Below are 20,848 nucleotides of genomic sequence, written 5' to 3' on the forward strand. Positions count from 1 at the left end.
ACCGGGAGTGTTTTGTTAAAACTCCCTTTGAATAATGACTATCCTATAGTAGCCTTCCTTAACGACATCGTATTAATCTGGTTATTTAAAAAAATAAAATGCATAAGAAGTAGCGAAGCATAAGACACAAATGCGGCAAAGTAGTGCAACGGATTCGGCGACAATTCAAAGGGGCTACATCCTCACCTCTCAATGGTAATTTATGACGATTAAAGGGACGGACACCCCTCTTGTCTCCATGTAGCTTCGCCATGGCTATGGTCACTAACTATTGGCTAGCTATACCTTAGTCCTCCATTTATATACCCAATACTAAAAAGTAAAAAATATCTAGGTTGTATTTGTTGTACCGGACCATCTCAGACTAGACTAGCTTCATAGATTAAGCTGGATTCACTTGACATGAACTAAGCATTATAAGAATAATGAAATGTTTAGTACAATACCAGACTAATCTACAAACAAAAAGTAAAAAATTAGACCTAAATTTAATTTCTATTTCATTTAAACAAACAAAAAAAAACAAATATGATATTAATTTTCACCCCAACCATTTTCCTTCCGTTAATCTCTAGATGATTTTGTTTTCTGGTCAGACTCTAACTCTCCTATCTCTCTCACCCCCCCCCCCCCCCAAATTTCAGTTCCTCTCACATACTCCATGATTGCCTGCAAATCTTCAAACCCAAAACCATGGGGCAATAATTGGTTATACATTTAGGAGAGTGGGCTTAGTACAGAGGTTGCGGTGCAGGCGTCGGATGATGGAGATGAGGCATCATGTCGCTCAGGTTTGTTAGAGAGGGAAATTTGGGTTCTAGATGTTGGAGAGTTGATCTTTGTAATTAGCTTAGTTACATGTTTGGGTCCTTGTAATCATAATGTAATTAGGATAGATATTATTTAGTGTTTCTTTCCTTGTAAATCAATATTGTACAATATATATTTCCCTCCTTGGTGAGAAGAATAGCATTAGAAAACTAAACGCCAAAATAAGCCCTAATTAGCATGGTATCAGAGCAGAGATCCTAGGATTTCTACTCTACCAGTTCCCTCAAGCAAACTCGACCCTCCCATGGAGAACCTACCACCACTCCACAATGGAAACAATTTCATCCTAACCGATCCTACCCCTATACTAAACACTACTACCCTAACTGATCCTACCATGAATCTGATGCGAAATATATAAGCACACAAATTAAACCCTCTTTTTATCAATTGTAATAAGGAATGTAAGTAGGGATCGTTCTAGGCCGGGGTTTAGGAGGGATTGCTAAATCACTTAAAAACTGACTCAAAAACGTAAAAACAAAGTTTAAAACACTAAACTAGACTCAAAGAATGCAAAACTAAATTATAAAACACCAAAACAAACCAAAAGACTCAAAACAGCACCTAAACACTCAAAACTGCCTTAAAAACACAATATGGGCAGTTTTGAACACTAAACACAAACTTGGACGAAAATAGGTTATAACTTGACTCAAGACACTTAAAAACACAAACTAAATTGATTTCTAACTAATATGACTCAACAAACTAAAGGGAGATTGATTTTCGACGAATTTGAAAACAAAACAAACAAAATAAAGACTCAATGAAATCTGGACGAATTTGATTAAAGTGGATGGATAAAAGGCTAGCTAAGGGGTTCTTCTCCACACATGTCATATTTGCATACAAAACGATTTCCAATTGCTTCTCAATAAACCATAAATTCCCAACACCCCAAGTTAATTAGGTACGCTTAAATTAACTTTCAGATTTCCCTTTAATCATTGAATTGAATGGAAATAGCGCATCACAATCAAATTATTCCTTAAAAGTTACTTACATGAAAGCGCATAATAGATAAACAATCAAAGATCATTAAGTTCTATGGAAATCATAAGCATTGGCGAGGCACTTGTTACTATGAAAGCGCATGAAACTTATGCCAAGAATTTACTTAACATGATTGTGATCAACAACCTTTACTACTTGTGAATATAAGTTCATAACGATTAGGTGAAACTCCCTTATATCCTAGCATCAAACTTATGCATGAAAATCAAGCGTGCACTCTCAACCAACATACACAAATCAGTTTTAATTCTTGTAGATAAGTAAATTGAATTCACAACTTATGAAACGTAATTAGAAGTAATCAAATCATATAGCAAGCATAAACATGGTTTCGAATCCCCCCCTAGCCAAGGGGGGTTTAGTTCCTCATACTCGCAAAGCAAAGATACATAAATTTAAAGATTGAAATCCAAGGAAAGAAAACACCTAGAAGCGCTCCAACACTCCCAAGACTTGGGCATAGGCACGGCACCAGGTTGTTCCTTCTTTCTCCTTCCTTGCAATCTGCGGCACTAGAGGGATGAGTGTGTTTGAGGGATGTATGAATGTAGAAAAATATGGTAGAGGATGGTATGGAAGGGTTTAGGATTGATGGGGGTGTTGCAAGGGTGTTTAAGGGCAAGAACTATGGCAGATGGTGAGTGAGGGTTACGGCAAAGGTAAGGGATGAGTTTCTGACGTGAATAGTTGTGTATGAGAGGTGGTGGCTAAATGGTGCAGCAAAGGATGGTATTTATAGGCTGAAATTTGCAGCCCCTATGTAGCAAAGGAAAAGGATTTAAAGGCCTAATTTGTATAGGATAATAACACACAATCCTTGAAGGAAAAGGCTAAGGCTTTTAGAAACCAAGGGGGAAAGGAATAATCAGGTTTCTAGAAGTTCTAGAAAGGTTTAGGGCGTCACTTTTGTAGGACAAGGGATAAGGCCTTATAGAAAGGTTGTTTTGTGGCTGATTTCTAGAAAAACAAGGGATAAGGTGTGGCACCTTTGTAGGAAGGGATAAGGCTTCTAGAAATCAGGTTTTAAGTCTCCAAATAGGAAAAGAAATCCCTTTTGTAGCTAAAATCTTTATGCATTAGGATTAGGAAAGCTTGTTTTGGTCAATCCTTCTTCTTCTTGGATTCCTTTTCCTTCTTTGACTTGGATTACTTCTTTGTTGCTGGAACTTAAGGCCACTTAGGTTTAACTTTCCTACTTCAAGTAGGAAACCTTGTTTGAGTAGGAATCTTCATTCTTCTAGGAATCCATCTTCAACTAGGAATCCTCACATCTTCAAGTCTTTATTTCTTCAACTTTGAAACACATTCCTAGCCTCTTCAATCCTTCAAATTCGTCCATTCTTTGTGCTCCACATGCATGAACTCCATTCTAGCTCAATTTTGCTCCAAAATGCTCCAAATTGCATCTCTTTGCACACTTTGTCCTTAAAACCTGAAAACACATGAAAATGGCTTAAAAGACTAACTTAACTAAAAAAAAACACAACATAAATGCACAAGAACTAGCTAACTAAGGTGCATAAATATGCTTTTATCAGAATCCTCCTGTTTCGAGTTCTTCCGACATGCCTCCGGAGTCCCCAGGTAATTGTGGTTATGCTTTTAATATGAATAATTGTGATACTTAGTCCGGTTAGATCATTGACTCCGGTGCCACAGACCATATGACCTATGACCCCACTGATTTAGCTTGTGATATTATTCCACTTCGACAAAATATTACTAATGCGAATGGTGTCACCTCACCGGTAACTGGCGCTAGCACTGTACACCTCACGCCTACCGTCTCTTTGCTGCATACACTACTTGTACCTTCACTAAAGCATAAATTGATGTTTCCTGGCCAAGCCACTGAGCAATTGAACTGTTGTGTACTGTTGTATCTGAAGTTTTGTCTTATTTAGGATATTTTCACGAATGAGATAATTGGTCATGGTACTAAGAGGGGGGTTCTCTATTTTATGGACGATGTCAATACAGGATGAGTCAATCTCGCCCAATGAGCCATTGATCACAAACAGTGTCAGATATGATTATGGCATCGCCGTTTGGGTCATCCGTCTGTCAGTTATTTACAGCATATGTTTTCGTATTTATTTGTTGGTTGCTTAGTTTCAGACTTTAAATGTGACACTTGCGTACTTGCCAAGAGTCATCGTGTTTCTTATCTGTTGAATTCTAATAAAAGTGTTATTCCTTTTGGTCTTGTTCATTTGGATGTTTGGGGACCATTTCCGATTACTACTTCATCTGGTATTAGGTGGTTTGTAATGTTCATAGATGATTGCACACGGATGACATAGTTATACCTTTTTAAGCATAAAAGTGATGTGTTTATGGCGTTTAAGACATACCACACCATGGTTCAGACACAGTTTTCTATTAAAATCCGAATTTTGCGTTCTGATAATGATGGTGAATATGTTAATAATGATTTTACACATTATTTAACTAATCACGGAATACTCCATGAGACTACTTGTCATCCGACTCCTTAATAGAATGGTGTGGCTGAGCGCAAAAATCGCCATCTATTAGAAACGGCTCGATCGCTATTGATTAGGGTGGATGTTCCCCGCTCCTTTTTGGATGTTGCTCTTCAGATTGCCACTTACCTTATCAACCGCATGCCATCCAAAGTATTGAATTTTCTTACACCTTTGCAAGTTCTTGCTACATTCATGCCTTTACCGTCCGTTTTGGTGCTCCCACCGCGAGTTTTTGGATGTGTTGCCTTTGTTCATCTACATAAAAATCAACGGACAAAACTTGACCCATGTGCTATCCGTTGCGTTTTCATGGGGTATAGACTACATCAGAAAGGGTACCGTTGCTACCACCCTTCTTCACGTCGGATGTATACTACCATGGATGTTACTTTTTTCTGAGTCTGAGATGTATTACTCTCCGGCTTCTTCCTATTGGAATAAGTCAATATTTAGAAGAAAAGGAATGTAAATATCTTGTAATTATTAGAGTCATGTTTTAGGAAGGATATTGTGTCCTTTACTTTGTTTCCTTTTGTAACAAGGATTGTATGTACTATTTATTCAGAATGTGCAATACATGAAAATTACCCCGTAAAAATTCTATTTGGTATCAGAGCCTAGTTGCCGAAACCCTAGTTTTTCCGCTGTGCTTGGTTGGCTGTTTTTCTGCAAATCTTCTGCGGAAAACAGTGTTGCTGTGTGTGTGCGTTCTTGCTGACGTGTGCAGCAATGTAGGTGGTGCTGTGTTTGGTTGACTGATTTTTGTACAATGCCGTGTATGTGTGTGGTACTGCTAAGTTCGTCAGTCTTGCTGTTTGTGTGTGGTGACTCATCGTTAATCTTGATGTTTGTGCCGTGTGAATTTCAGTGTCGTGGGTGATTAATTGTACTGCTGCCTGGAATGCAGCATAATATTATTTTTTGCTTTTGCCGTGTAGAATTGTTGTGCTTAAGCAAGTGTTCTACAACTCTCTCGTCAAGTTGGGCATGAACGACATTTATGCACCAACTTAAGGGGGAGTGTTGGAAAGTTAACCTTTGTAATTAGCTTAGTTACCTGTTTGGGTCCTCGTAATTAGGATGTAATTAGGATAGATATTATTTGGTGTTTCTTTCCTTGTAAATCAATCTTGTACAATATATATTTCCCTCCTTGGTGAGAAGAATAACATCAGAAAATTAAACCCCAAAATAAGCCCTAATTAGCACTAGGTTCGTCAGTTCTCATAAGAGGGAGAGTTATCAATTTGAAGCAAAGAGGAGGTTAGGTTTGCAGAATGGTGGAGATCGACGAGAGCCGTTTCTAATCTGTTGATCACTTGTTTGTGCCCAAAATTACACCATCGGCCCATACAATCAAGGTCGTTAAGTGGACATAACTTCCAACCGTCGGATGGAAAAGTAAAGATAATTTGTTATTAATAAAGGACAATATTATGGTTTTTATCGTAATAATTATCTTTTAATATGGTTCTTCTTGACATTTTCTGATACGGGATAAATAGGATTCAAATTATCTAAGCAATAATAGGGTTCAAGTTAACTTGGGTTTGCTAGCAGTGACGCGTAAATTACAACAGCTTGGAGTAGGAGATCAGCACAAAGATTTTAAAGATGGGGTTATTGGTCAAAAAGATTGGATTGCATTTGCATGCAGCATGAGGCCATGGAGACTTCTATTTGGAGGCTAATTCCATGCAATTAAGACTCCAATTTGAAGAAATTACCAATGTGAGTGGTGTTTGATTAATGTCGTGCATGTCCCTGATGCGCTATTGGTTTAGTGATAACAAGGATGATCAAAGATAAAGTTGGGATTGTATGTGGTCTTGATTTCACAAACAAGTTCGAGAGGTTGGCAATCTCTAAAGTTATTAAAGATAATACTATGAGGAATATTATTTTTGATTGCTTTGGTGCCGCGGCAAATCATCATTCAATATGACCACAAACTGAGGTGTTACTAGGTAGTACTTAGTATGAACTAGCAGTCTTGTCTTCAGGCTCTAGAACACGAAGGCCGAGACATATTCCTTCCTAGGCCGCAGTCGCAAGATTAAGAAGTCAACAGTGCGTTCAACGCCATATCAACACTCATTCACTTCCTGGCCGAGCTCGGCCGACGAGTTGGCACCCCCCGCATTCGACCGAATGACGTATTTAGCTTATTACTCAGCCCGCACGCCACGTAAGCTAGGTAGTTTTAGGGTCAACATCACTGCTCCGAAACAAGATGATGGTGGCATCGCTGCTCTGTCTTTGCAGCTCTGATGTAGAAGCTGTTGAGTCCATGACCAAACTTCTGAGATATTCGTATTCCGATCCACCTTACTCTAAACTTGAAAAATCATGGTCCACACACTAAATATATCCCCATATATCGTTGGTTTCAAGGATGATATACGACGACATTGCTTGTCTATCCTTTTATAGCATTTGGTCACTATATCATCCTTGTCTGTTGGCATAATCTCAATACTATATCTACACTAAATTTATTCACATAGATCGTTGGGTTTCAAGGATGATATAAAACATTACTTGTGTAGCCCCTTATAGCACGTGGTTGTTATTGTAGAAACTTATGATTCTGTGAGAGAAAGGGTAAAGGTAGAGAGAGAGAGAGGATTCTAGAAAGAGAAGTGTATTGATTGAATGAATTCATCTTACTGTCCGAAAGAATACAATATCATATAAATAGGTACAATTAGCTTAACAGCTAAGTAAAGTAAAACCTTTAATTACATATAGGTTCTATTATATTCCTAACACACCCCCTCAAGGTGAAGGGAGGAGGTCGAACTGAAAGCTTGGAAGCCAATTCGGCAAATCTATCAGAGGGCAAAGATTTAGTGAAAATATCTGCAATTTGAAGAAGAGAAGCAACATGATGCACACTGACTTTGCCACAGAGAACCTTCTCATGAATATAGTGATAGTCTATTTCAACATGCTTCGTCCTAGCATGAAATACAGGATTGAAGGCCAGTGCAATTGCACTTTTATTATCACAGAAAATCGCAGGAGTTTTGAGAAGAGGAAAGGAAAGATCCTGCAATACTTGACAAACCCAACTGAGTTCAGCAGCTGTATGAGCTAGAGACCTGTACTCAGCTTCAGTAGACGATCGAGCAACAGTGCATTGCTTCTTTGCACTCCAGGAAATGAGATTCGGTCCAAGAAAAACACAGTAGCCACTGGTGGATCTTCTGTCAACAAGACAGCCAGCCCAGTCAGCATCAGACCACGCAGTGAGGTATTGAGGACCTTTTGTGAGCCAAAGACCGAAATGAAGGGTACCCTTCAAATATCGAAGGATCCGTTTAACGGCCTGTAAGTGCACTGTCCTAGGAGAATGCATATGTTGACAGACTTGGTTAACAGCAAAAGCCAAATCAGGCCGAGTCCATGTGAGATACTGCAAGGCTCCAACAGTGGAGCGATAAAAGGAAGGATCAGAAAGAGGAGAACCAGAGTGATCCAGTTTCGCAGAACCAACAGGAGTGGAGCAAGGCTTGACACCAAGCATATCAGATTTCTTCAGCAAATCAATAGCATATTTGGACTGATGCAGAAATAAACCTTTGGCAGATCGGTGAACCTCAATACCAAGAAAGTAGTGAATATCACCCAAGTCTTTCACAGGAAACATAGCTTGTAACTGAGTAATAATGGATTGACAAACTGTGGTAGAACTACCAGTGATGATGATATCATCAACATAGACTAAGATGAAAGTAATGGTAGAATCCTTTTTGATAAACAAACTGGAGTCAGAATGTGAAGAGGAGAAACCTAAAGAGAGGATAGCCTTGTGAAAAGCATCATACCAGGCACGAGGTGCCTGTTTTAAACCATAGAGTGACCGTTGGAGTTTGCAGACATGTGTAGGTTTGGACTGATCAACAAAACCAGGAGGCTGAACCATGTAGACATCCTCCTTTAATGTACCATGCAAAAAGGCATTACTGACATCAAGCTGATGGACAAACCAGTCATAGGAAACAGCAATGGATAAGAGAATGTGGATAGTAGTAGGCTTTGCAAAGGGACTGAATGTCTCAGAGAAGTCAAGACCCTCTTGTTGATGGAAACCTTTGGCGACAAGACGAGCCTTATACCGTTCAATAGAGCCATCAGGTTTATGTTTGAGTCGAAAGACCCATTTGCAACCAACCAAGTTCAAATGAGACTGAAACGGAACCAAGTCCCAAGTGCCTGTGGATTTCAATGCTTGAAACTCATCCTTCATAGCTTGCATCCAGTTGGGATTTTTGGAAGCTTGTAAAAAGGTTGTAGGTGTGGAAGGAAGACAAGCAATAGAATCAACAGAGGCTGGAAGGGAATGTTTGGTTGTTGTGAAGACCTTTGGTTTATGAATTCCAGCTTTAGCTCTCGTAATCATAGGGTGCGAATTAGATAGAGCAGGGGCAGGGACAGTAGCAGATGGTAAACAGGGAGTAGACTGAGGAGAAGTAGCAGTTGTGGATGCATTACTGTCAGGTACAGAAGATGCTTGATGTGGATTACTGTCAGGTACAGAAGATGCTTGATGTGGTGATAAACCAGCAAGACTAACAAGCTGTGAAGTACTCAGTGAAGTCCTTAGTGAAGAGGAGACAGGAATAGTGACAGTAATAGGAGAAGAGCTGAGAGGTGAAGGACGCTGGGGTAAAGGAGAGGCAGAGAACAAGCCTTGCTTAAACGGGAACAGGTGTTCATCAAAAGTAACATGCCGTGAGATATACACTTTGTTAGCCACAGGATCAAAACAACGATAGCCACAATGATTGAGACTATAGCCGAGGAAAACACACAACTTGCTCTTCGGATCAAGTTTAGTTGACGAATAGGGCTGCAGCTATGGGTAGCACGCACAGCCAAAGGCTTTGAGAGTGTGATACTGAGGTACAGCATTGAAAAGTTTTTCCCAAGGGCTAGTAGGAGATGCTTGAGGAGGCAGTCTATTTATAATGTAGACAGCAGTCTGAAAAGCCTCAACCCAGAATTTTGGTGCCATTCCACTCTGAAAGAGAAGAGTCCGACCCATTTCAACAACATGCCTGTGCTTCCTCTCTGCGCAGCGCTTTTGTTCAGGTGTATGCGGACAACTTAACTGATGTGTAATACCCTGTTCATTGAGAAAAGTCTGAAAATTCTTGCTTAAGAACTCACCCCCTGAATCTGACCTGAGACATTGAATCTTGCAAGAAAAGAAATTTGTAACTTTGAGAACAAAAGTCTTGAAAGTGGAGTAAACATCAGACTTATAAACCATAGGATAAAACCAGCTGTATTTAGTGTAGTCATCTACCAAAATGAGGTAATACTTGAAACCAGTACATGAAAGAGTGGGAGAAGGACCCCAAACATCTGTATGCAGTAAGTGAAAATGCCTAGTGGAAGTACAAGACAAAGTAGAAAATGGTAATCTAGATGCCTTCCCCATCTTACAATCAGTACAAATGGACCCTGAATTGACAGAACCAATAACAGGTAGCTGATGTTTATGGACAACATTATGTAAAACTAAGCTCGATGGGTGGCCGAGTCTTTTATGCCAGAGATGAACATCTGCCTTAGCTATCATCAATGCCGTAGGCGAGAGAGCAATGCCTGAGGTTTTATTGGATACAGTCCAGTAGAAAGGATATAAGCCACCTTCACAGAGGCCCTGGAAAAGCATCTTCCCAGTTCTTAGGTCCTTGATATAGAACCCAAAAGGATCAAAAGTCAGAGAAGCCCAATTGTCATAGACAAATTTGTAAACGGATAACAGATTATGGGATGCTTTGGGAACCAACAACACATCATTGAGCTTAAATGTAGCATTGGAAGTATGAATTAAGGCAGATCCAGTATGAGAAATGTACAGACCTTTACCATTACCAACAAACAGCTGATCACTGCCATTGTAGGGAATTGCAGAATTAAGAGAGGATGGATCAGGTGTCACATGATGAGAGGCTCCACTATCAGTCAACCAATAGCTCGGTGGAGGAGAAGTCGCAGCCGTCATGCCAACAGGAGGTCCATGAGGTGATCTTTGAGATGCAAACTGAAAGAGCTTCTCACAGTTGAGAGCTTCATGACCAAATTTGAGACATAATTGGCACTGAAGAGAGCGGCCAGAAAAGGAATTGGTGAAATTCTGACCAGAGAATGTGGATCTGGAATTAGGACCAGGACCAAGAAGACCTCCAGAAGTGTTGTTGTAATGACGATTTCCTCCAAAATTGCGATTCGAATTGTAGCGATTTTTGTACTGAAATCGACCACGGCCTCTGAAATTGTTGGAACCAGGTTGAGCCGTATAAGCATGAAAAGGTGCTGAAGAAGAAGACGGTTCTCTGGATTTGCGTTTCAGAAGAGAAATCTCTTTACTCAGGAGTAATCCATGCAGCTCATCAGGATTGACAAAGTCAGATCGTGTTTCAATAGAATCAATAAATGATTCATACTCAGTAGAGAGACCAGAAAGAATGTAGGCCACAAGATCTGAGTCAGAAATTGGTTCGCCAGCCGCGGCAAGTTTATCAGAGATTTCCTTAAGAGAGTTGAGGTAATCAGTCATTGAAGAATCTCCTTTTTGGATAGTCTGAATCTTCGAACGAAGCCTGTGAATATGAGTACGAGATGCACCAGAAAACCGACGTTCGAGAGATTGCCAAAGAGATCTGGAATCGTCCATGCCAACCGTCAATGGAAGGAGATCTTCAGATAATGTTGAATTAATCCAAATCATCAGGATTTGATCACGATCACACCAATTCTCAAATGCAGGATTAGAAACTTGAGATCCGGACGAATCAGTCACAAATGGAGGAGGACACACATCAGTTCCATTGACAAGCCCTAAAAGCTTGAATCGTTTCAGAACAGGAAGAAAGAGACTACGCCAAGTGATGTAGTTGTGGCGAGTGAGCTTCGTTGCAACCATGCCAGTGATATTCTGAACAGTGATCGAAGAAAGAGACGGATTGGACGCATTGGGCGCGACATTAGAACCAGAAGAACCAGCCAGAGAAGAAAGATCCGCAGAATTCACACCAGTCGCCATCAGAGAAGCAAGATTGGAGAAGAAATTGTAAGAAATTGAAGAAGGCCAGGCAGATAAGATCTGTTTGGGAGAAGAGAAAGGGTGAGAAAATTCAAGAAGACGGAAGCGGTGGATCGAGGTCGTTAGACATCGGCGAAGATACCATGTAGAAACTTATGATTCTGTGAGAGAAAGGGTAAAGGTAGAGAGAGAGAGAGAGGATTCTAGAAAGAGAAGTGTATTGATTGAATGAATTCATCTTACTGTCCGAAAGAATACAATATCATATAAATAGGTACAATTAGCTTAACAGCTAAGTAAAGTAAAACCTTTAATTACATATAGGTTCTATTATATTCCTAACAGTTATATCATTCTTGTATGTTGCCATAATCTCGATATAAAGTCTACGTATCGTTATATCATCCTTATGTGGTCATTGTATCATTCTTCTTGGTTGATATTGTCGTTATATATCATATGCCATTGATATATAATTTGTATATTGTCGTCTATCCCGCAATTTTCTGTATACTGTCGCATCCAAATATACTTCTCTATTATCAATCAGCCGTTAGTTCCAACATTATAACCGAAAAGACAGGATGTTAGTATTTGTATGTCAAAGAACTCTGATTATCTGCCATGCGAAGCCACCAAAAGCTTGTTGGCTTTAACGATGGCGACCAAATACTTACTTTTGGATCTGAAATTTCTGTGCAAAACTATTTCTAAAATGACTAAATAGCCAAAATGGTTCTTGAGATTTGTATAACTCATCACTTTGGTCTCTAACATTTCAAATCGATAAAAGTGATTCCTGAGATTGTCCACCTTCCATCATTTTGGTCATTCCGTTAAAAACAAAAATCATACTCCACAAACTTGAAATGTTATCGACAAAAATAAAAGTAATTAATTCAAGCGATGGCTTGGTTCTTCCGGCTAAAATAAAGATGAGTTGTGCAAAACTATTGAATTGAAATGTTATCGACAAAAGTAATTAATCCACTTTTATTTTCCGGCTAAAATAAAACTTGAAAAAAAAGTGCGCCGTTAATTCAAGCGATGTCTTGGTTCCAACAGCCTACTCCCCCCCCCCCCAGCAAAAACTTGATTTGGGATTTCTCCCATCTTTTTTATTTCCTCTTTCATAATTAATCCTATTTTAGAAATAGTTTTGCACAGAAATTTCAGATCCAAAAGTAAGTATTTGGTCGACATCGATAAAGCCAATAAGCTTTTGGCACGGAATGATCAAAATAATGAATGGTGAACAATCTCAGAAATCACTTTTATTGATTTGAAATGTTATGGATCAAATTGATGAGTTATGCAAATTTCAGGGATCATTTTAGCTTGAATTAAAGGCGCACTTTTTTTTCAAGTTTTATTTTTGGATCTGAATTTTAGCACCTTTAGTTCATCGTTCTTGTTTTGTCTTCTCGTTCCTTTCTTTCTTTTTTTTTTTTCTTTTTTTCTTTCTTTGTTTTTTTTTTTTTTTTTTTTTTTGTTGCAGCAATTGCTTCAGTTTCTGAGAAAGTTATTCAAACAGCCGGAGAAGGGGCTGGAATAGAAAAGCAAAAGAAGGAACATGAGCATACGCAGAGAGAAGGGAACAGACAAAATACCTTCCTCCAGCAACAAAGTCGAGCATACAATTGGAAGGTGGTGGTGTGTACACCTGAGCCGTAGCTCTACACACCTTCCTATAAAGCCTCAAAATCCGGGTGGAGACATGGTTACAGATCCAAGATTTGTGAGAACAATGGAGGATGGAAGCAGAGTTAGAAAATGGATGGATTAGAGTCCTGGAGGTCGAAAAAGTGGAGGGAGAAGAAGAAAAATGAAGGTTGGAATTGGGACTTTTCAATCGAGGCCAATGAATAGTTAGATTGGAGGCAATAGGGGATCGATTACATAGAAAAACGGGTTAGAAAACATGGAGAAAACCAGGCATACAGAGGTGGGAAGAAAGGCAAAAGAAGACGAAAAAGGGATACCACCGACTCTGACCACTGCTAGGGCCGGCGACTGAGCAAGCCGACGGAATTGGGAGCACTCACACACCAGTGAAAAAGCCTCTCACTCAGAGAGAAGGTCTCTCACGCAGAGAAAAAAAATGTCTGTTTGGAAGGTTTTGGGTCGCAAGAAATCTCTAATGGTTACTTTATTTTTCTCATGTCTTGCTTCCAAACCATATGGCCAATCATGTCTTGTTTCCCTTGCTCAAAACATACAATATCTCAAATTAATAAAGCATCTACAAATTTCTCCATTGCTAATAGCATAGCCCAGTGGCAGAGAATAAAGTTTGCTAACCTTAAAAATATGGTGGGCTTGGTCCTCGAAGTGTACAAAATTTTATCATTGCCTCATTGGCTAAATTAGGATGAAAACTTCACGCAAAATTGAGTATAATTAAGTCTAGAATTCCTACAGTCGACTCTACTTAGTGGAATAACGCTTTATTATTATTGTAAATAACTAGGAGTACAATGAGTTATTAGGAAATATCTCCATAATAAAAATATCCTAAAAGTAAATGCTAAGAGCATTTCCAAAGAAGATGTCAAAATGTCCAAATCAGTAATAACAGTAAAAAAAAACAGCTTCAATGTTTTCCAACCGAAAAACCAAAGTTGATGTGGCATGACATGAAATAGCAACTCTCCCTTGCTGTCAAATTTGACAGCAGCGTTAAATAGTTTTTTATTAATTTTTTTTATTAGATTTGCAACTCTCCTCTCTCACTCAAATCTGAGAAGTGCCTGGTACATATCAACTCCCGGAGCCGCTCATCCTCCGCTGTTTTGTGCCACTGCTTGCTCACGCACGACGCCATCCCCAACGTCCGCGCATCCATGTGCTTGAATACCTCGAAGATCAGATTATCGTCCAAATTCGAAAACCCCGCCCCTTTCAGCTCATCCTAGTCAACGCAATCAACCACCATCTCCTCCTCCTCTTCCTCCACCTTAATCCTCTTCATCTTCACATCCGCCGAACTCACCGTTTCCATCAAATCGTCCTCTAATGATGCTCTCTTCATCGAACGATTACAACCCGCCAGTCCGAATCTTCCTATCGATCGCTTACAATCAGAGGTTTTAAAGTAATATTGGGAAGATTTAGTGGGTAATCGGAAAACCCAGAGCCCAAATTGTACGAGTTGTGGAGGTGTGTGAAAAGAAGGCAGGCAGATTCTTTGCCCTCCCACTTCCCATGCCCTCCTATTTATATGGTCACGGTTAAGCCACGTCAACATTTTATATTACTATTCCTTTTTGTCTTATTATCTTTATAAAATAAATAATATAAAACGTTGACGTGGCTTAACCGTGACCACACAAAACAGGAGGACACAGGAAGTGGGAGGGCAGAGAATTTGCCTCCGAAAAGAAGGGGTGGGAAACGCCAGTCCGAATCTCCCACTTCTGTTTACTCTACTTTTTCTTATATTTTGCCCGCCTAATCTCTTTTTAATAAAATAAAAAGAAAAGAAAATAATGTAATAAAATATTATTTAATTTGGAGAGCAAAATCTTAAAAAATGTCACAATACCATATATGTTGTCAAATTCAAATTTTATGTTTAAAATTTGATATCACCTTTGGGGATGCTCAAAGCCTACAAATTTTATGGTCTGGAAAGGTATATCCTAAAATAAAATGTCGTATTCAAGAGGAAGTCGCAGGAGCAGTAACCGCAGTTCAACATCGTTAATGGAATGCACAATTTTCCTAGAGAATTAAGTACTAGTTTGGTACTGATGTGATTTTATAAAAAAATAGGTATAAAAAAAGCTGAGCTCAAAAATGTGTTTGGTAAACACTTAAAAACAGCTTATTTTCACAGTTTTGGGTTAGAAAAAAAATGAAAACGTGAAGCAGCAAAAATGAGCTTATTCTCACAGCACAGCAGAAATAGTTTTTTTTTCAAAGCACAACAATACAAAATCAGCCATAAGTCTACTGTTGAAGACATCATTCACCTCTAAGAGTAATTTTTAGCAAGTTTCATTCAATTCAAACATTTTCTGGGAAGACGGCAGATCTAGTGGCTGATCTTGGACATTAATATAATCATAACTACATACTACACCAAGAAATGTAGCAGAGCTAATAAATATGAAGGTGATGGCTTGATTGCAAAAGGAATGTGGGGAAAGTGACAGAGCTTTTAAGGATCTTCGCTTGAAGTTTTTAGTTGAGTTGAGTGTCATTTTTCACTGATTCTCCCTCTACTTTTATAGAGTCCTTGTCGTAGATTACCCCTTCTTTTTATAGCTTGAGCCCCTTCTCTGTCAAGTGGTGGATGTGACTATACTCAGCAAGGGGTGAGTTCACACCTGATCCTTCCTTATTTACGAGTTTTTACCATCAAACAGCACTTTCCTCCTGCAAAAATCTCCCTAGCCTGATCATCCTAGGCTTGCCGCCCAATAGCTGCCACGTCATAATATTTAAAAACATTTGGCCCGCAGCTTTCCAAAATCAAATACCCAATAAGGGTTTAATGGTCTTGGAGATGTCTGGGCCTAATTAAATCAAGGCCGAATAATTATCAGTCCAAATAGGGTTAGTTATATTTCAATTCAGAGTTTTGGTTGTTTTAAATTAGGCTTAAATGTCAAAATTGTCAATTAAGGACATTTCATTCAATCTCTTTTTAAAAATTCATAAGAAAAATCATATGAAAAATAATTACCCTTTCTCTTTACTGAAAAATGCAAATCAATGATTACACATATAAGAAATAAAACTTCTAATCTAAAAAATGATTTAAGGTTGTTACATAGAAAAGAGAGGGGGTAATGTTAGGGAGGAAGTCAGAGAGTTGGGAGAAGAATCATTTTTCTTTTAATTTTTAATTTATTTCATTTAAAATATTTTAAATCAAATCAATTATATTTTTTTTTACAGAAATTAGATGAAAAAGTCATTAATTGGATAACGGAGATAAACACATGGATCAAATTGACCAAATTGAAAGCACATTGACTAAATTGACCCAATGACTAAAACATGGACCATTTTAACATTTAAACCTTTAAATTACGAGGGTTTTTATAGCTATGTGATAACGATTTTACCACTTGTAAAACAAAGGGTTAAACCATAGAAAATTCTTGCAAGAGAACAAGTGTTGTAGTATAGAATGGCTCAAGCAAGGTCGATCTCCTCAGGGACTGGTATAAACAATTTATGAGTTTTTTTGTATTTAACTTAGTTAACTCTAAGAACTACACTAATTCAACAAAACTAAATACTATTGTACGTGACTTAAACAAACATTTAAAAAGGGAAATGGCTTATAGAAATAATGATTCAACTAAACAAAACAAGTAAATGAGGAAATTCAAGATAAAATAAATGATTGAAGAAAAATAGATTAACAATATGCTAGAGTTCAACCTTTACCAACAACACTCCTACGTAGCTCTTCCAATTGCTTAAGTAATCGAAAACACATATGCTTTGAAGGTTGGGTTTTCCTTGTGTATGTTTTACTTGTGACATTCAAGTTAAAACGCATACCACTACATGCAATTTATCCATGACATTTGGATTAAATATAAACATGAATGATTCATTAATCTTGATGAAAATCCTTTTGTTAAACCATGTAATCCCTAAGAGTATGATATTTACCTTAGGAGAAATTACAATCCTCAATCACAAGAAGCATAACCAATTTTAACGTGACATTCATTCAAAATTGCATCTAATGACTTTCTAAGCATCCTAATGGTGATCAATCATCAAGACACATAGATAGTTTAATTTAGAGATTGAAAATATCAAAGCAAGCATGTAACAACACTTAAGCAATTGAAAGAGAAATCTACGTAATCATGTTGCAGCTCATGGCCTCACTCTAGCGAAAAGAAATTAGTTACACAATTATTTGAATACATAAGAAATTATCCATGAAGAATCAAAGAAAGAGACAACCCTTTTTTACAAGGAGGTTATATCCTGATGCTCTCCGATCCTCCTTCCATGTGGAGCTGCGGCTCCCTTATTTTTCTGCTATGTTGCTCTCCTTTCTGTTGTTCTCTGCCGTCTGCCCTTCCTCTGTGGTTCTAATTCTTTGCTCTCTACCCTCTTTCTCCTGCTTTGCCGTGTGTTGCCTTAAACAAAGGGCAATCATTTTTCAAAGCACCAAGGCCACAAGTGGAAGACAAGCCTCATCCCACTTCCTAGTGCTCCACTTTATCCTCACTCCCCCACTTTGCTTTCTGATTTTTTTTCAAACACCACCCGTGGAGACAAGCTCCACTTCCAATTCTTTTGTTTGTTTTTATTATTTCCTTTTCTCCTTTTTGCTTGAAATTGATCATAAAGCAAATTTAACTGCACACTAACACAAGGTAAGGTAAAATGCAACCATTTTAACACAAAACATCACAAAGACTTTAGAAATGGATGGTATAAATGCATGAAATATATGAGTGATCATTATGCAAGGTTTTGATTACTAAATTTATTTTCCAAACCTGAAAATTTATTTGATAACTACTTTTAATTTCACTTTTTTAAAATATAACTTTTTCAAGTTTTCAAAATTTAGCTTCAACTTTCATATTTTTGTTCTCGCTATAAATAAAAACTGAAAGTGGTTACCAAATAAATTTTCCGATGTCTGGACAAAAAAAAACATATTGTCAGTGTCACAAAGTGATGACTTACAATTTCTTCGTGTATGGTCAAAATTTATGAAAAACTAATCAACAGGGCTTCAAAAAAGTTATTAAATGAATATCAGTTCTTGTCAAAGAAATAAGGTATAGCTAACAATTAGTTGTGCAAATATCAAACGTTTCACAAAACAAGTTATCACTTGCAGTCTGGTCTCAACGGAGGCAGGGCAGCTGCAGTCTTTGACGAGGGCAAAAGGAAAGAACTGCTTTAGAATCACGATAGCCTGGTGGCGACAGTATTTGTTGACACATTCGGAATCCACCCTCCCCGAAAACATAACCCTTCACGCTGAAAGCTTGTTGACACATCGCGCATTCAATCATAACAATAGTGAATTAGCTGAAAAGAAAACATATTGTTCAGCCGAAAGGAGACAGCAGCAAAACAATTGGATGGATTCAAAAGAAAAAATGACAGATGTACTATGGCAACTCACATAGGAATTTCGAATAAACCAATCAGCAAAAGCATGCTGTTCCAACTCAAATCCTGTGGACTGCCATTTACCGATGTGATTCTTATATTTCTTCTTGTCTCTTACCCTGCAAAAAATATAAAGTATAGGGTAAATTAGTATGAAGGAACCTAAGAGCACTTGCTTTGTTGACGAAGTTCTAATAATGAGCATTAATTCTTGAATCAGTCAAACTTCAAAAAGTGTTTTGAGTACTACTATAGCAACGAGAAGCAATTCAATCGACGAAGGTCAAACGCTCTGTCATGTTCTGCTGTTCAGCAAACACATACAAATGCAAAAACTGATAAGCAGAAGTCATATTTAGAAAAAGAAATCTGTTAACACATCGCTGAAGTAACAAAACCGAGTCGGACAAACTTTCACATGTAGTATCTGTGGAGATAGACAGATATAAATGTAAGTTGACAAATGCAATATATCAATAGTATTCTCCTACAAAAACATCAGCTTCCATAAATAAAAAAGGGAATATAAAAACAATAGAAGAGAAGCATATCTTAAGTGTAATTTAAGTACCTTTCAGCTTCTCCTTTTGCAACATCGTACAGTGAAACAAAGGATGGACTGTAAGCAATTGCATGAAAAAAAAATTGAGTGCGATTAGTAACTATAGTTCGCCTGAAAGTTTTTGCTTCTAGATTGTAACAACCAACAAGCCGGCTGCCACTACAGTTGTTTTGCTCTTCCACATATGCTATTAGGATTTCTCCATTACTCAAAAACATAATTGGCATGTACCCGAAACATCTTGGGGACAAGTTCTCAATGACAAGAATTTGAGTCCATGACTGTTGGACCCCATATTCCTTCATAACCCAGAACTCTAATTTGGTAGACGGTTTACCATGCACACATAGAAGGAGACAACCTCCAAACTGTCCCAACTGTAAATAATCTGAATACCACTCATGCATTGCTTCCACGAGCCCAGGTGAGAGTGTAGGTGCGGGTAGTGATCGAAATTGTTCGCTTTCAAAATTGAAAGCATATATAGAAAACTCTGACAAGTCATACGGAGCCCAATGTTGAGCTCCGTGCAGAAAAGCGTCAAACGGTAACTGAATTGCTTCGTCTCTATTTCTCTTAAGTATAGTTTGAGGAACACTTCCAATGCTTCTCCAAACTCCTGTGCCAAGGGTGTATATCTCAGCCTCACGCTCACCATAGAATTTGTTGTTAGATGAGGTTGTTTGCAAGACCTTGTACTCATTGGTCCCAATGTTATAACCAAGTGCGATAAAACCGCTGCGACGCCTACCATTATTGTTAGGTGGAATTGAGATCCACTCACCCAACACAGGGTTGCACACATAAATACCATCAGTTTCCGGTCCATACAAACAAAGTAAACCATCACAAGAGTTTATCAACTCGAACTCGAAATTGGGCAGGCTATTTTTGGCAGTGAAAATCATTTTTTCAACCCCAAAATCAGAACCAGCAGCAGTCTCTACTATCTGGGCCAAATAAAGTTTTTTCACTGACGAATAAGATCGCCAAACCTTCATCAAGATCCCAATGGGTGATCTCGGAAGATGGAGGCGAGCAAATTGAGGGTCAGAAATAATAGAAAGCCACTCTTTGCAAACGCACTTGCAGTTCAAGACGGTCTTGAAGCAGACTATCCTTGAGAGAATGGCCACCACCAAACCCCGCGGAAGATATTGAAATTTGCTGCTCATCACTGCTCTGTTTGCAATCTGTTCCATCGGATTGTGCCTTTCGAGTTCCAGAAAGAAAGGAAATAAACAAATCAAAGATTCAAATTTGAAGGGGCTTTCTCTGCAGCACAATAGTAAGTACACAAAAGAATACACGATGATTGGTTTCTTAATCGCTTGGTTTATGGTTTATGATCTACATCTCAAATCACAATAATAAATAGATATCGAATCACACTATCTAGCCCAAAATTTCAAGCAAATTCGGAACTGAAATTTCGAACAAGCCTTGAATTACAATTCTAACAACGCCTAAACTGTGAAATTTCGCAAATAGATGCGTTCCATAAATAAACAATTAAAAGAGAAAAGCGTAGTAATTTTATGAATCGAAAAGACGAGCTCACCGGCGATTTCGATATGGTTTTTATAGCCTTCTGGTTTTAGAGAGAGACAGAGACAGAGAGGAAAGAGAAAAGACGTACCGAAACACGCAGGTGCCGTCGTGAGTCGGGGAAACCGGCTCAGGAGAAGGGTGGGTCTTGAGTGACTTCTGGAACTCAAATCCTAAATGCAGTTACAATTTGGCTTATTATGCAAAATTGCATAATCAATAGAAATGGTT

General features: G+C 38.4%; 1 protein-coding gene across 6 annotated transcripts; it reads right to left on the reverse strand.

Moving 5' to 3' along the window:
• Positions 1 to 18,116: 18,116 nt before the first annotated feature.
• LOC103431382 (F-box/kelch-repeat protein At3g23880-like) lies at positions 18,117 to 20,848 on the reverse strand. Of its 6 annotated transcripts, none has more exons than XR_011578790.1 (4): positions 20,709 to 20,848; positions 18,758 to 20,281; positions 18,521 to 18,626; positions 18,117 to 18,423 (listed from the first exon to the last, which is right to left on the reverse strand). XR_011578790.1 is itself a non-coding variant. In XM_070818337.1 (4 exons), the coding sequence occupies exons 2-4, from the start codon at positions 20,269 to 20,271 to the stop codon at positions 18,400 to 18,402; spliced, it is 1,323 nt and encodes a 440-aa protein (XP_070674438.1). In that variant the 5' UTR covers positions 20,272 to 20,281; positions 20,709 to 20,839; the 3' UTR covers positions 18,117 to 18,399. The 6 variants fall into 6 exon arrangements, 5 of the variants coding, with proteins under 5 accessions (XP_070674438.1, XP_008367753.3, XP_008367755.3 ...); XM_070818337.1 differs by having other exon boundaries at positions 19,079 to 20,281; positions 20,709 to 20,839; XM_008369531.4 differs by having other exon boundaries at positions 19,079 to 20,251; positions 20,709 to 20,835.

This window comes from Malus domestica, chromosome 03 (assembly GCF_042453785.1).
Source record: "Malus domestica chromosome 03, GDT2T_hap1".
NCBI classification, from domain to species: Eukaryota; Viridiplantae; Streptophyta; class Magnoliopsida; order Rosales; family Rosaceae; genus Malus; species Malus domestica.

What these genes read in the sequence shown, in the direction of transcription:
- LOC103431382 (XM_070818337.1), bottom strand. Translation starts at nt 20,271, where the DNA reads ATGGAACAGATTGCAAACAGAGCAGTGATGAGCAGCAAATTTCAATAT. An exon ending in GCAAAAGGAGAAGCTGAAAG is followed by an intron (nt 18,627 to 19,078) that starts GTACTTAAATTA and finishes TATTTTTTGCAG; the next exon opens with GGTAAGAGACAAGAAGAAAT. An exon ending in GGTTTATTCGAAATTCCTAT is followed by an intron (nt 18,424 to 18,520) that starts GTGAGTTGCCAT and finishes TTTTCTTTTCAG; the next exon opens with CTAATTCACTATTGTTATGA.